At 39.9% G+C, this 13,875-nt stretch overlaps 1 protein-coding gene across 1 annotated transcript in view; it reads right to left on the bottom strand.

Annotated features, from left to right (window-relative positions):
• Window positions 1-13,875, bottom strand: part of KCMF1 (potassium channel modulatory factor 1) — a 79,471-nt gene that overhangs the window by 11,808 nt on the left and 53,788 nt on the right. Inside the window, exon 4 of the mRNA XM_025261208.3 lies at window positions 192-293. Coding sequence (XP_025116993.1) covers window positions 192-293 — 102 coding nt within the window. The remainder of the gene's footprint in view (window positions 1-191; window positions 294-13,875) is intronic.

Here is a 13,875-nt window from a genome sequence, read left to right on the forward strand (position 1 = left end):
TGTAACGGTCACAGCGTGGAAAAAGAGAAATAAGAAATCGCACCTCAACGCCGTATCACTTTCAGGAAAATGTCAAATCAACTAAGATAATTTGGAGGTTAGTTTTGTCCCTGGGAATACTGCCCTTAAAAGTTATCACAATGACAAATGTTGCAAACAACTTTTTCCCTTGTTGCATCTCAAAAGGATATTAAATCTCTAGGGGCTCTGTGTTCAAGTGTAAGATGAGCTGCAAAGTCATCCGTGACATGATTAGGATCGCCTCCAGGTAACGCTGCACATATTGGACAAATCTGAAATGAAAGCAGAGAAAGCAGATTTACTTATCGATGAACATTGATCAGGTATCTTTCTGGATGAATATTTTATTGTAATTTTTATCCTGACCAGGTTTTAACCAGGCAAAAATACAGCAGATCCTGAACTAGTGTACAGCATGGAGGCTGAACAAGAGCCGCAGGCATGAATGTGGTGACTTTCCACTGAAGCAGATCATTTGTCGGGGTCAGACAGACAATTCTAAACACACAGGTCAAACTGGAGCTCTGGCAAATTCGTCTGCATGGTCTAGCAAACTATTTTCCATAAAAAAGTTTTTCAGTGTGCCATTTAGTGCACGTTCATGTCCAAGTCCCGACTGATTGGTAAACGCTGAGACATAATCTTCCCTAAAGTGACCTAGACTCGAGGGACAATCACCAAACAAGACAGCACAGCTCTTATTAAAAATGCAGCTGCACAAACTTAAACACTCTGAATGTGGTACAGTAAGACAGACAATGACAATTGATAATATGCAAATATGCTCTATTAATTCTGAATGGGACTTCTAAGAGGGGAAAGGGGGTAGAGATAATTTTTAGAACTTTATTTCCCAGAGGGATGGGAGGCAGGACAAAAGCTTGTGATCAGAGCAGAGGAGGCTTGAGAGGTTGGGAGTGTAGTTTCTGAAACAGCAGTTTCAACAGAGATGGTGAAATAGGAGGCAGAAGGAAAGGACAGAAAGAATGTGGAATTTTCAAGGTTGAAGCCCTTACTTTTTCAGAAATCCAACTGGACAGATGATGGCCTAAAAGTGGGAGCCAAGCCCTGAAGTATGAACTTCAACCTCAAAGAACAGAGCCCAGAAGGAAGGTCTGAGCTAAGGAGCACAACCAAAGGGAGCCCCAGGACCCGGACGGTGGGAGGTTTTGGCCTGTGCCCCTCCAGGGACAGGGGAGCTGAGGGCAGGATACGAGATTCAACCTTGCCATTGTATATGTCATATGCCTAAGTACTTTCACTGGGAGTAATACCAGGCACCTGACTGACCTTACTGCAGGCTCACTGCTTACAAAGGAGAGGAGGTGGCAGGAGAAAGGTGAGACCTGAAAGGACAGTACTAGGATATGGGGGAAGACAAACTAGTCTGATTCCTAGAGCCTGAGAGAACACAAATCCCTGTCTCTAATGACTAGAAATCGGAAGTCCTGGAGACCGTTGTGATCCAGTTCCTCCTAAAGTGCAAACAGTCAGCTGTCCTGATGATCTGCCTCAGGACTCTTGAGAAACAGCCCAAGACTTAAAGATGCTCAAGAAAAAACACCGAAGCACGGATGTGTGCAGAAGAACGAGAGGTCATGATGGGATGCACCTCTGAGGCAAAGGAGAGAAAGAAGCAGACAGACACGCTTATGCTTTTTCCAGAAGATGCCAGAAAGATGGTCATTTTTTCTGTGTCAGAGAGAAAAGCAACTGGATCTGTTCATAGATAATCAACTCTCTCCTTACCAGAAAGTTGGCTTTTACTGTGTAGCTTCCTGTGCTGTGTGACACTGTGGGGTAGAGTCTGATATACTTATTTTACTTTTCACATGTTTCTGCCTTGTCTATAGATTGTAAACTCTGAGAAATGCAGGACAGTGTGATTTCTTTCTTTGCGGGAACTGTGACCAGATTTGTTAAAAGCAAAAAGATCGACATGGTTTAGACAAGCAAAAACAATCTCCAGTTGCACGTATAAGATTTTTATCCAAACAGAAAACAAAGGAAGGCATCTTCCTTCTAAGGTACTTCCCTTTAGACTGGTCTTTGGATAAAATCTATGTATAACCTGAACTGCACAAAGAAGACAGCTACAGAAGTTGCAGTCCTCTGATGATGAAAGTAAATGGACCGAGTTGAGAAAAGTCTCCTTGAGAACATGCATTCCTGGAAGGAAGACAGAATGGGGAAGCACAGATACCAAACATACTAGGAATGTCCTAGTAAGACTGATAATCTCCTGCAAACTAGAAAAGCACCCTTGAGTTAGAGATGTAAAACATAAAGAAAAATCAAGATCCTTCTATATACTACTGTCTGTGAATTTCAGTTCTGTGACTTAGAATCTTTTAGATTTTACTATAGGGGTAAGGCAGGATGAAGGTATACAGACCACTCCATCCAGAGAGAAATAAAACAGAAACAAATACTTCCTAGTAATCTGGGGTAAAGAATCACTGGGGTGGAAGGGCCACCTAGCTCGGCAGCTGGCACAGGAGAATCAGGAGACTAGATGAGAACCAAGTGGAAGATGGTGCCATCCTTGGGTCACACGAAGTTAACTCAAATGAGGACCTGGAAAGGAAAATGAAGTGTTGATGGGACCAGAGGCCACCTTGCAAGTTTTTAGATTTTATGCTGAGCAAGCGAACTCGTGTTTCAGGACAAAAACTTTGGTAACTCAAGGTTGTACTTTCTGAGACAATGCAGGGAACAAGAGGAAGAGGGAAAAACAAGAGTGAAGTGGGGCAGGAGGAACAGAGATGAGGTGAGAATGGAAAGAGGTAGATGCCACAGTGCACCCAGGGGCATGAATGCAGCGTATCTCTGAGTGCATCTTTACTTCCCCAAGACAGCACCTAATATTTTTTACAAGACAGGCAAAATTCACACAAAAGATAAGCTACTGACCCTAAAATTATGAGTCTGTCAACGCTGATATTTATCATAATTCTACTGCCACATGATACAAAAGTACCTATCACTAGGACAAGAAAAGTCCATTAATTTACATTAACTCAAAATTATGACAATTAACACTGTAAATAAACTATACTTTAATAAAATACAATTTTTTAAAAATCACAACAATTTGCTGACATTAAGGCTGACTGAATTGGCCTAAGTGTTTCCTAAACTTGGCTAAGGATATCATTCACCTGGAGCATTTGTTAAAAATAGAGTTTCAGGTTTGAGAATCTGTATTTTGAAAAGGATCCCAGTTAGTTTGTAATTAGAAAGCTTGGTAAACACTGCTTAAATATACAATGGTATTGCAAAATAATACTTACCCTGTTGTGTGAAATACCAAATGTTGTCCCCTGCTACCCCCCACCTCCTTATTCACAAAAGTCCTTGATATTCTCAGTCTTTGCTTTCCCTGGAGTCCTTCCCCTCTGTTTCATCCTGCCACTGAGAGTCACTATCAGTCCTGCTTTTTATCTGTAGCACCTGTGGGAGCCTTTACCAATGTGCTGAGGTAAGACCCCATGCCAAAAATGTAACGGAGTTTCCATTTTCCCATATGGTCCCAGTGCATGACGGCCATCGAGCAACCAGTCAGTGCAGATCCTTAACATGGGTGGTCACCTGTGTGACCAGTGTCTAGAACACACCTCCTGAAGTCATTAGGTAAAATGCTATAAGTCACTACTGAACTTACAAAACCTTTTTCCCTATGACAGGTTATGTGCATAAAAAAAAAAAATCAGCTTGCTTTTAAGCCAGCCCCCACTACAATTAGCAACCAGTCTAAATCAAGTTTGGATTTCCCCCAGCCTCTTTCTTGAATTGGAACACCCCCTCCAGATGGTGTTCTCTGTCTGGCTCTGTTCAGTGCTTTAAAAAAAGGGAGGAAGAGTTAAGTTCCTATGATGTGGTGAGTTCTCTTCCTCTCTCTCTCCCCTTTTTTGGATAGACTTAACAATATGTTTTTTTGCTGGTTTTGTTTTCTGCTACAGAAAATTGCATTAAAAAAAAAAACTGCTTATGATCCAGCATAAAACCTGGAACCTAGACTGCAGCATTAGAGAAATTGGTCTTTCACCAAATCACTCAGCACCTGCTGAGGAGCCAGGCTGCTTCTTCACCAGCAGGACGATCCACTTTGATGCACCATCTTCTAGACCCCTTGACTCTGCCCTTCATCTCAGATCCTGGGACACCATCCTTCTTCTTAACAGCAAATGCCTTAAGTGAAATAACCACCTTGGCAATCAGCACTTCTTGACTAGGTTTCTGGATCACAAGCTTGATTTCTTTGTCTGTTCTAATTTTAGATCCATGAGAAACATTTCCCTTTTGAGAATACAGGTTCAAAAGCTGTGATTTCCCTACCTCATCTTCTACTATTACTTTCTGATGACACTAGATGTCTGAGGCATCACTTCTCTGACGATTATGCTCCTATAACAGGGAGCAAACGCTTCGGGGTAAATTCTACCCTTTCTGGATTCATGCTCATCTACATAATCATTATGTTTAAGTTCATCACGTTTCAAAAGAACTACAGAATCACTCAAACCCCACAATCCTTCCCTTCCCAATTCAGAGCTGAGATGGCATGAGGGTGGAGAAAGGTCATTCCCTGGCACTGGGGCTAGCACTTCTACTCACTGTCCACCAGACCAGGTGGACAAACACTCTGGTTTTAAAGCTTCTCTACTATCTGGCCCCATTTGGCGCGTTTGATTTTGTTTCCCACCCCAGTCCGCAACAATTGATGACTTTCTATCCTCTCCATCTACCATGTTCTTTCTATCACTGAATCCTGGTTCATGTCTCTTCCCTCCGAGTAATGCCATTCCTTCCCATTCTGTCCACTCTTTGAAATAACACCCATTCTCAAGGGCTACCTCAATTTACAAAATCCTGACTCCTTTTGGCATTTTTCTCCAGTTGTGTCAGAAAAGCCAGTTTGCTTTTTAGACATGCCATAAGGTGCGTGTGGGTAGAGGCCCTGTTTTAAGTTTACTATGCTGACAGACTTCCCTGGTGGCTCAGATGGTAAAGTGTCTGCCTACAATGCAGGAGACCCGGGTTTGATCCCTGGGTCAGGAAGATCTCCTAGAGAAGGAAATGGCAACTCACTCCAATATTCTCGCCTGGAAAATCCCCTGGACAGAGGAGCCGCTTAAGCTGTAATCCATGGGGTCGCAAAGAATCGGACACAACTGAGCAACTTCATTTTCACTTTCATGCTGACAGCCATCATGCTTTATATTCCCAGAATCTGATGACTTCAAAAAGCGCTACTTCACATGACGTATTAGAAGCAATGTTCCTGGTAAATGCTTGGAGAGACACACTGAGAACATACAAGGACATATAGGGTCTTGAGTAAGACCAGCAAATGCTTCCCTGTCCAAGCTGTCCTTAATAACTGACCCAGGCATGACCTAGAACAGCCTTTCTTTTAACATTATCCGCTGGGGGCAAAGAAGTGGAGTAAAGTAAATACTGTGTTCTATCGGTTTCCTCAATTAGAGCTAACAACTCAGTTAATTTTTGTTCAGGCACCCCCACTTTTTCTTACACAAGGCCCTCTGCAGCCCCTACTCTATGTTTCCCTGTCATTTCTTGAAAACTCCTTTTCCATTCTTCATTCCTTTATTACAGCTGTGAGTCAACTTACGAAGTTAATCATGGTTGAAAAGATCACAATACCCTTGTCCCTGAGGATTGACAAGTTCTAAAGCAAAATCAAAGTGCAGTGAAGAAGCTGTCTGTTCCCATAACTCTACTGTCTCCAGAAAAGCTCTGCTTATTTCTTCTTTATGTGAATGTGCTTTTTCCTTCCAGTAATCAGACAAGAAAGAACACATAATTCTCCTGTGTTAATACTACACTAACTTTCTAGCATAAGGTTACTTAGGCCTTTCCAAGCTAGCTTTGAAATCAAAGTTCACTTCATGAAAAAAACAAAAAACAAAGTTCACCACTTGATGTGTTCTGACGACTTATATGCTTATCAAGCTTTGAGTTCCAAACCAGGTGTCTAAAGGACATTTACAAAAATAGCCTCTTTTAAAAGTTGGTGTGGGTCTTCCATTTTTTAAACAAAAAATATATAGACAGATTATGTCGTAAATTCAAATAAAACATTTAAGTAAAGCCTTGTGTGTGTCATTTAAGATAGTGTGCACAATAAGCACACTTCTTTCTGTGCTGCTCTTTTCAACTGGGTCCTAATTTCCATTAAGTTAAAGGACTTATGCTGTGAAGTCCAGATAAGGAGGTAAAGTTGAAGTTCTGACAGGTTATATTTGTTATACTGTATAGTTTTGCTACATGGATTAACTAATTAAGTATTTACTGAGTAAATATTTAGGTACAATTTATGTCCGGGGCTTCCCAGGTGCTGACAGTGGTAAAGAATCCAATGCAGGAGATATAAGAGACAGAGGTTTGATCCCTGGGCTGGGAAGATCCCCTGGAGAAGAGCATGACAATCCACTCCAGTATTTTGCCTGGAGAATCCCCATGGACAGAAGAGCCTGGCGGGCTACAGCCCACGGGATCGCAAAGAGTCAGACACGACTAAGCACTTGAGCAGCATGTCTTGGACACACTTCGTGTCTTCCTTTTTAAGGGGCTCTTAAATTCACCTCTAGAAATAACCTAGGCTTATTGTGTAAAGCAGATTTTCTGGTCATCTGCAGTACAATGGGGGTGTTTCTGGTTTTGTTTTTATTTATTTGATTGTGCAGGATCTTCACTGTTCTGTGCAGGATCTTCACTGATACATGTGGGATTTAGTTTCCCAACCAGGAACTGAACTCTGGTTCCCTCATTGGGAGCACAGAGTCTTAACCACTGGACCACTGGGGAAGTCAGTGGGGGTGTTTTTAACAAAGTTTCTTTTACTGAAAAGTGATGATCCTGGAGAAGCTATTAGAATTTAAAACCATGACACACAAAACCCCTTACATGCATTACATTTTAATCCTCATACAAAAAAACAGAATTGACATTCTACTGAGTTAACAACTGCTAAGGCTAACTGATAACTCCAGGGTTTCGGCTTTCTTGCCAACTTAAAAGTAGTTTATCTGATCAAACCTGCATATATAATGAAAATAAGACTGAAGGGTGAAGTTTTGCTTTGAGAAGATACAAAAAGTAGAAAATCTGTGCTACATGGGCAATAACCCTCTGGGCCCTTCTCTAGAAGCATCTAGCTTGTCTACATGCACCTTAGCCATCTGTCCAACACAGATACAGGGTCTTTCAAGAGCTGAGGGAGCACATTGTTTAACTCAATTATAATCTCGCTTTCTGTTGTTGCACTGGAACACTCAAATTAACTCATAATTAAGTATGAGCTACTTCGTACTGAATTTATTTTTCTCCTCAGTTCCATTTTCCAATTTTAATGCTTGGGTTGGGACTGTTGCCTGCTTCCAAAGAGCAGCATTTAGAATGTTAGGGAGTTTTTGTTAAACATAAAAATTTTTGTTTTCCTTTACATTTTTTTTTCTTCCTTTACGTTTTTATCTATGGTTTAAAAGTACTAAATAATTAAAGTTTTGGTTTCAAACATGTTTCCTGACATAAAATTAAATCCAATGTGTATACTGATGTGTTGGGAACTCATAAAACTTGAAAAAACATCAATTTAGCCATAATAAAAAATAATTCCAAAGTGGTCAGAGCAGTCCCATTTCTTTATCCTGTTCACAGGTCACTCTGAATGTGAGCAATTATGCCCATGAACACTTAGGAAAAAACCCCCAATGTAAGCTTGATTGTTGCCTCCTCGGTGTCAGTGATAAAGAATTCACCTGCCTATGCAGGAGACTTGAGTTTGATCCCTGGGTTGGGAAGATCCCTAGAGAAGGAAATGGCAACCCACTCAGGTACTCTTGCCTCGAAAATTCCTGGAGAGAGAAACCTGATGGGCTATAGTCCACAGGGTCGCAGAGTCGGACATGACTTAGCAACTAAACAACACAAAGCTTTACTGTTTTCATCCATCCTGGGGTAAGCTACACATTTCACCTGCAGGCTTAGAGAAAGAAAAGGAAAGAGGCATCTTGTGTTGTTAAGTGGTGTTCGAAAGCACCTTTGAGCCACAGGGGGACAGGTACAGGGAAGGCTGCACCCAAAGCCAGAGACAATTTTAGTGAAAACTCACAAATGACTCTACCTAAGTTAGTTAGGGTTTATATTGCTTATAATGAGTTTAAACTAGAGTCTGACAATGACAGAAGCTCTGTAGGCTCCTCTTCTCCAGAGCTTAATGATGTCAAGTAAGGCTGAGTCTGGTAGGATTTCCTGGAAAAAAACCACCTCAGCTGTGAATACCAAGATTGGCATCTTAAAATAATTTTCTTAACCAGTTTTCTTTTTTTTTTTTAACCTGAGGAGCACAATGGGAAAAGAAGGGGTACCAGGAGAAGAAGAGACAAGGTGGAAAAGTGCTTAAGAAACTTCCAAGCTACCTTACAATTTGCCAACAGCTGTCAGGGGGCTCCCATCTTTAATTTATACCACACTTTCTACACATTTTTATGCATGCTTTCTAAAAAGAAGCTCCATTACTAGGCACTGCCTTGAAATTAGCTGTCTGGACACTGAACTAGACAAACCAGGGTTTCACAGGACAAAGAAGAAATCAAATCAGTGGCCCAAGAAAAAAACTCAAAACTAATGTCTCTACATGCACTGCTCTCTTCCCAGCACTCCCCTTCATACTGGGTGCTTTTCCCATTCTGCAAACAGCCTACTCATCTTCCCTATGGGAGTTTATTTCAACACAGAGGAAGGTACAAAGCAAAAAAACCCTACCCACGGTAACCACATATTCTGAAATACTAGGCACGACACTTTCTTGGAAAAGCTATCATCATCTGATTCTCACAATATTTTAAAAGACTGCCCTTCTGGTTTTCACATCACCTAAAAGAACTAATTTCTCATAGAAACATCTTTTAAAATACCATGACACCCATATAAATAGAATTATCCTAGAACAACCTAGAATCCCCAATGCACCTCCTCTCATTTCCTTCCCTGCTATCAATATCAACTCAAAAATCTACTGGGAAACCAATGGCTATATCACCGTTGGTTGTTGTTCAGTCACTCAGTTGTGTCTGACTCTGCGACCCATGGATGGCAGCACACCAGGCTTCCAGTCCTTTACCATCTCCTGGAGCTTGCTCAAACTCATGTCCATTGAGTCAGCGATGCCATCCAACCATCTGGTCCTCTGTCGTCCCCTTCTCCTCATGCCTTCAATCTTTCCCAACATCCTGGTCTTTTCTAATGAGTCAGTTCTTCACATCAGGTGGCCAAAGTATTGGATTTTCAGCTTCAGCATCAGTCCTTTCAATGAATATTCAGGGTTGATTTCCTTTAGGATTAACTGGTTTGATCTCCTTGCAGTCCAAGGGACTCTCAAGAGTCTCCTCCACAGTCCAAAAGCATCAATTCTTCGATGTTCAGTCTTCTTTATGGTCCAACCTTTACATTCATACATGACTACTGGAAAAACCATAGCCTTGACTAGATCGACCTTTGTTGGCAAAGTAATGTCTCTGCTTTTTAATATGCTGTCTAGATTGACATAGCTTTTCTTCCAAGGAACAAATATCTTTTAGTTTCATGGCTATAGTCACCATCTGCAGTGATTTTGGAGCCCAAGAAAATAGTCTTGATACAATCTTGTACATTTTCTTAAATATTATAATTGACTATTTACTCTTATAAGCAGGTAATCAAGAAAAATAAGCATTTAAAAGCCAAATACACTTTGTTTTAAAAATAGGCTTTGACTGACTGTTACTGCTTGTGTAGTCTGCTTTTCTGTGAACTAACCATGGTATTTTATTGAATTAACATAGGACTTGGAAAATACCTCTGCTGCAGGCAGCTATCTTGCTGCTGCTCCACTGTTTCCACTATTTGCCCATCTATTTGCCATGAAGTGATGGGACCAGATGCCATGATCTTCGTTTTTGAACACTGAGTTTTAAGCCAGCCTTTTCACTCTCCTCTTTCACTTTCATCAAGAGGCTCTTCAGTTCCTCTTTGCTTTTGCCATAAGGTTGCTGTCATCTGCATATCTGACGTTATTGGTATTTCTCCTGGCAATCTTGATTCCAGCTTATGCCTCATCCAGCCTAGCATTTCACATGATATACTTTGCATATAAGTTAAATAAATAAGTAGGGCGACAATATATAGCCTTGATGTACTCCTTTTCGAACAACCAGTCCATTGTTCCATGAATGGTTCTAACAGTTGCAAGAAGACCTGCATACAGGTTTCTCAGGAGGCAGGTAAGGTGGTCTGGTATTCCTGTCTCTTGAAGAACTGTCCATAGTTTATTGTGATCCACACAGTCAAAGGCTTTAGCGTAGTCAATGAAGCAGAACTATATGTTTTTCTGGAATTCTCTTGCTTTTTCGATGATCCAACAGATGCTGGCAATTTGATTTCTGGTTCCTCTGCCTTTTCTAAATCCAGCTTGAACATCTAGGAGTTTGTGGTTCAGCTAGCTGCTGAAGCCTAGTTTGCAGAATTTTAAGCATTACTTTGCTAGCATGTGAGATGAGTGCAATTGTGTGGTAGTTTGAACAGTCTTTGGCATTGCCCGTCTTTAGGACTGGAATGAAAATTAACCTTTCCCAGTCCTGTGGCCACTGCTGAGCAGTTTTCCAAATTTTTTGCTTTGAGAAGTCCATGAACAGTATGAAAAGGCAAAAAGATACCAGCCTTAATAACCGAGAATATTACTACTGTCTGATTTTAAACAAGTAAATGTGCTCAAAATAACTATTATTAAAAATGTGCAAAGTTAGCCAAATACTAGAGACAGAAAAAAGTGATTTATAAAACAGAAAGTGTTCTGCATCAAAGGTAATGAAAAGCACAAATGGTTAAAGTACCAAATACCAGTCTTCTGTAATCTAAGTGCAGTTGAGCAGCAGCAAGATAGCTGCCTGCAGCAGAGGTATTTTCCAAGTCCTATGTTAATTCAATAAAATACCATGGTTAGTTCACAGAAAAGCAGACTACACAAGCAGTAACAGTCAGTCAAAGCCTATTTTTAAAACAAAGTGTATTTGGCTTTTAAATGCTTATTTTTCTTGATTACCTGCTTATAAGAGTAAATAGTCAATTATAATATTTAAGAAAATGTACAAGATTGTATCAGCAGGTTTGTAAAAATTATGGCTTACATCACTATTACTGCTTCTAATAAGGAAATACCTGTGTTGGGAAGTTATCAGCTCTATATGTCTACATATTAAAATGGTCTTTCAATGAAATACAGATACTACATTGATGGTCAAAATTTAAAAGTCCCATATACAACTAAAAAATATGTAACTTCTCATAGCCCTGATGTATAAACCATATCTGTCACATTATTTCGGTTTGCAGTTTATTTCATCTAATATTTTCCTGCCTGTTTAATTTAGGAATCAAATGCATCTAACTGTTTATACACAAAATGCCACAATGATGAGGGTAATTTCTATTCTGTGCTCTATGATTCCTTTTAATTGACATTCAATTGTCTAAATATTAAATAAATTATCAGCTAAAACAGATTATTCTGACTCACTAAAAAAAGATTTAAAAGACCTTTTATGTCATCATGTTTCTCCAAAAGAATAAAATTGTCTAAAGTCTGATTATGGAGAATTTCTAAAATCATTCTTTTTCCTTGACTTTTATTTTATTTTTTAATCAAATTGGTATACATGGAACACAATACAACCATGCTATTATTACAAAAACATCTAGGTCTTCACTAAAATGGGAGGGGCTGTATCACTTGCATGGATGAAGAGGACCTCAAAGCAGGAGACTGCCCTATGCTCCTTTCTGGAGATGAAGAAAACAAAGAGTAAACCAAATGAAAATCAGAAAGTGAAAAGCTTGCAGCAGGGAATACTAGAGAACTGATGTGGCTATGAACAGCACAATACACTGCAACACAGATTTCTAGAAGTGAGAAGAAAACTTTGGTGAACCCGAAAGTGCTTTTACCTTTTAAAATGTAACATTCTTAATATAAAATTGCAAGAATTTATTAAATAAAGAACTGAAATATTAATTACATATCATTAATTAGAGGTAAAGGTACTTTTCACTTAAAAACCAACAATAAAAATTCCTGAAGGCTTTCTGATAGCTGCAGTGCTAGTCAGCAAATGTGAGACCTAAGAAATTACCAGGACTCACGCTTAACGTTTTTATGTTCCAGGCTTTCCTACCACGTTTCTTGCGCACTCCGTAGCCACCTCCTCAGCAGATCCTTCATGTTTGCACTCCCATTTCACCTCCAGTGCTCACTTCTACTACCAGCTGATAGATTTTGATAACTACATACTACTTCCGTTCTTACTTCTTCCCACAACCAAAACTAGTTAGTTGTCCCAATCTACCTGATTTCATAACTATGAGGGGTTTTAAGAACTTGCCCTTAACTTCAAAAATTACACTGTTTATCAGATTTGGTGTTTATAAAAAGACTCTTGAGATTATACCCAATCCACTTGTAAAATTTTAATCAGCTTCACTATGCATTCTACGTCAAGTGTTGTTTTTCATGATATCTAGTTTTGAAGAAGCCTCCATATCCTCACATCAAAAGCTCAAGTAATCGGAAATTAACCTTAAGAAGGGAGGGGAATCTTAGGTGAGGGCCTTAGAGTCCCAAGTTGAAAAAAGTGAGGCAAAAATACAGATGACTACAAAGCTATTAACCTTCCACAGACTTTCGTATTAGCTGTGCCAGGCGGTACTGAACACTCACTAATGACGACAACAGCATTTACGGTGATACACCCTCCTGCCCCTAAAGGTTCCAAAGGGAGGGTGCTTAGAGGAGTGAGGTCCCAGAGGGTGGTACAAGCTGGTGGTGCAGAGGACCGGTGCAGTAAATGCACGGGCAAAGAAGGACAGCACTTTGAGTATTTAGAAAGAAAAATATGAGCAGGAATAGAAAAGGAGATACAGTTATTATGTGACTCTTAATTCCTTACCTACCAGAATGACATGAGTCACTACTGAACTCCAGAATTCAGAAATGTCTGTTTACCATGACTTGGCAAAACAGAGGAAGGGAGGGTGTTGACAGGGGACATATAGTAAAATCAGGTGGATATTTACATGTAACTGTAACACATCAGAGCTCATAACATGCTTCACATATATACCTAGAGGCATTCAAAATACTTAACTGGCATGTTATCAGCAGTGATCCTTAAGCACAGACCCCTGGCAGTATGCCACATGTGGTACACCTGCTGAATGCAGCCCTGTATCTGGGACATGACCTACTTGGTTCAAAGAATCAAGCACGCTCGTACCAAAGATTCTTGTCTGCTTCTTACTTTTCACTTTGAAATGTCTGGTATTCTATGAATGGAAACAGAGGTAGATGCAGGGTTCATGCAGACTAAGAGCTGATGAGGAGGGAGAAATCCTTAGAGTATTCCACAAATACGAATATGAAAAAAATAGTATGGCCACTGCCTTGAGCTATGTTCCCAAAGTTGGGGAACTAAAGCAAGGCATATAATTGAATACAACTTATGAGAGACAGACCACAAAACCTATGTGTAGATGGTATTTAATTTTCAAACTACGTGTATCAGGTAGGTACAAAGGACTATAAATAAATTGTATTTACTTTCTGGAAAAATAAAGGCAAAGCTGCTGGTGGTTAATTCTCATTTTTAAAAATGAACAATTTTTCATTCATAGAGAGGACTTGAATTTTCACTGGACTCTCCAATTTTAGATATGGAAAATGGACACATTGTCCTGTCCCAGTGGGGTGATGAAAGTACAGTACAATACTAGGGTCTATTGGCTAAGACAATGATTTTA

The sequence above is a fragment of the Bubalus bubalis genome, chromosome 12 (genome assembly GCF_019923935.1).
Source record: "Bubalus bubalis isolate 160015118507 breed Murrah chromosome 12, NDDB_SH_1, whole genome shotgun sequence".
Classification (NCBI taxonomy): domain Eukaryota; kingdom Metazoa; phylum Chordata; class Mammalia; order Artiodactyla; family Bovidae; genus Bubalus; species Bubalus bubalis.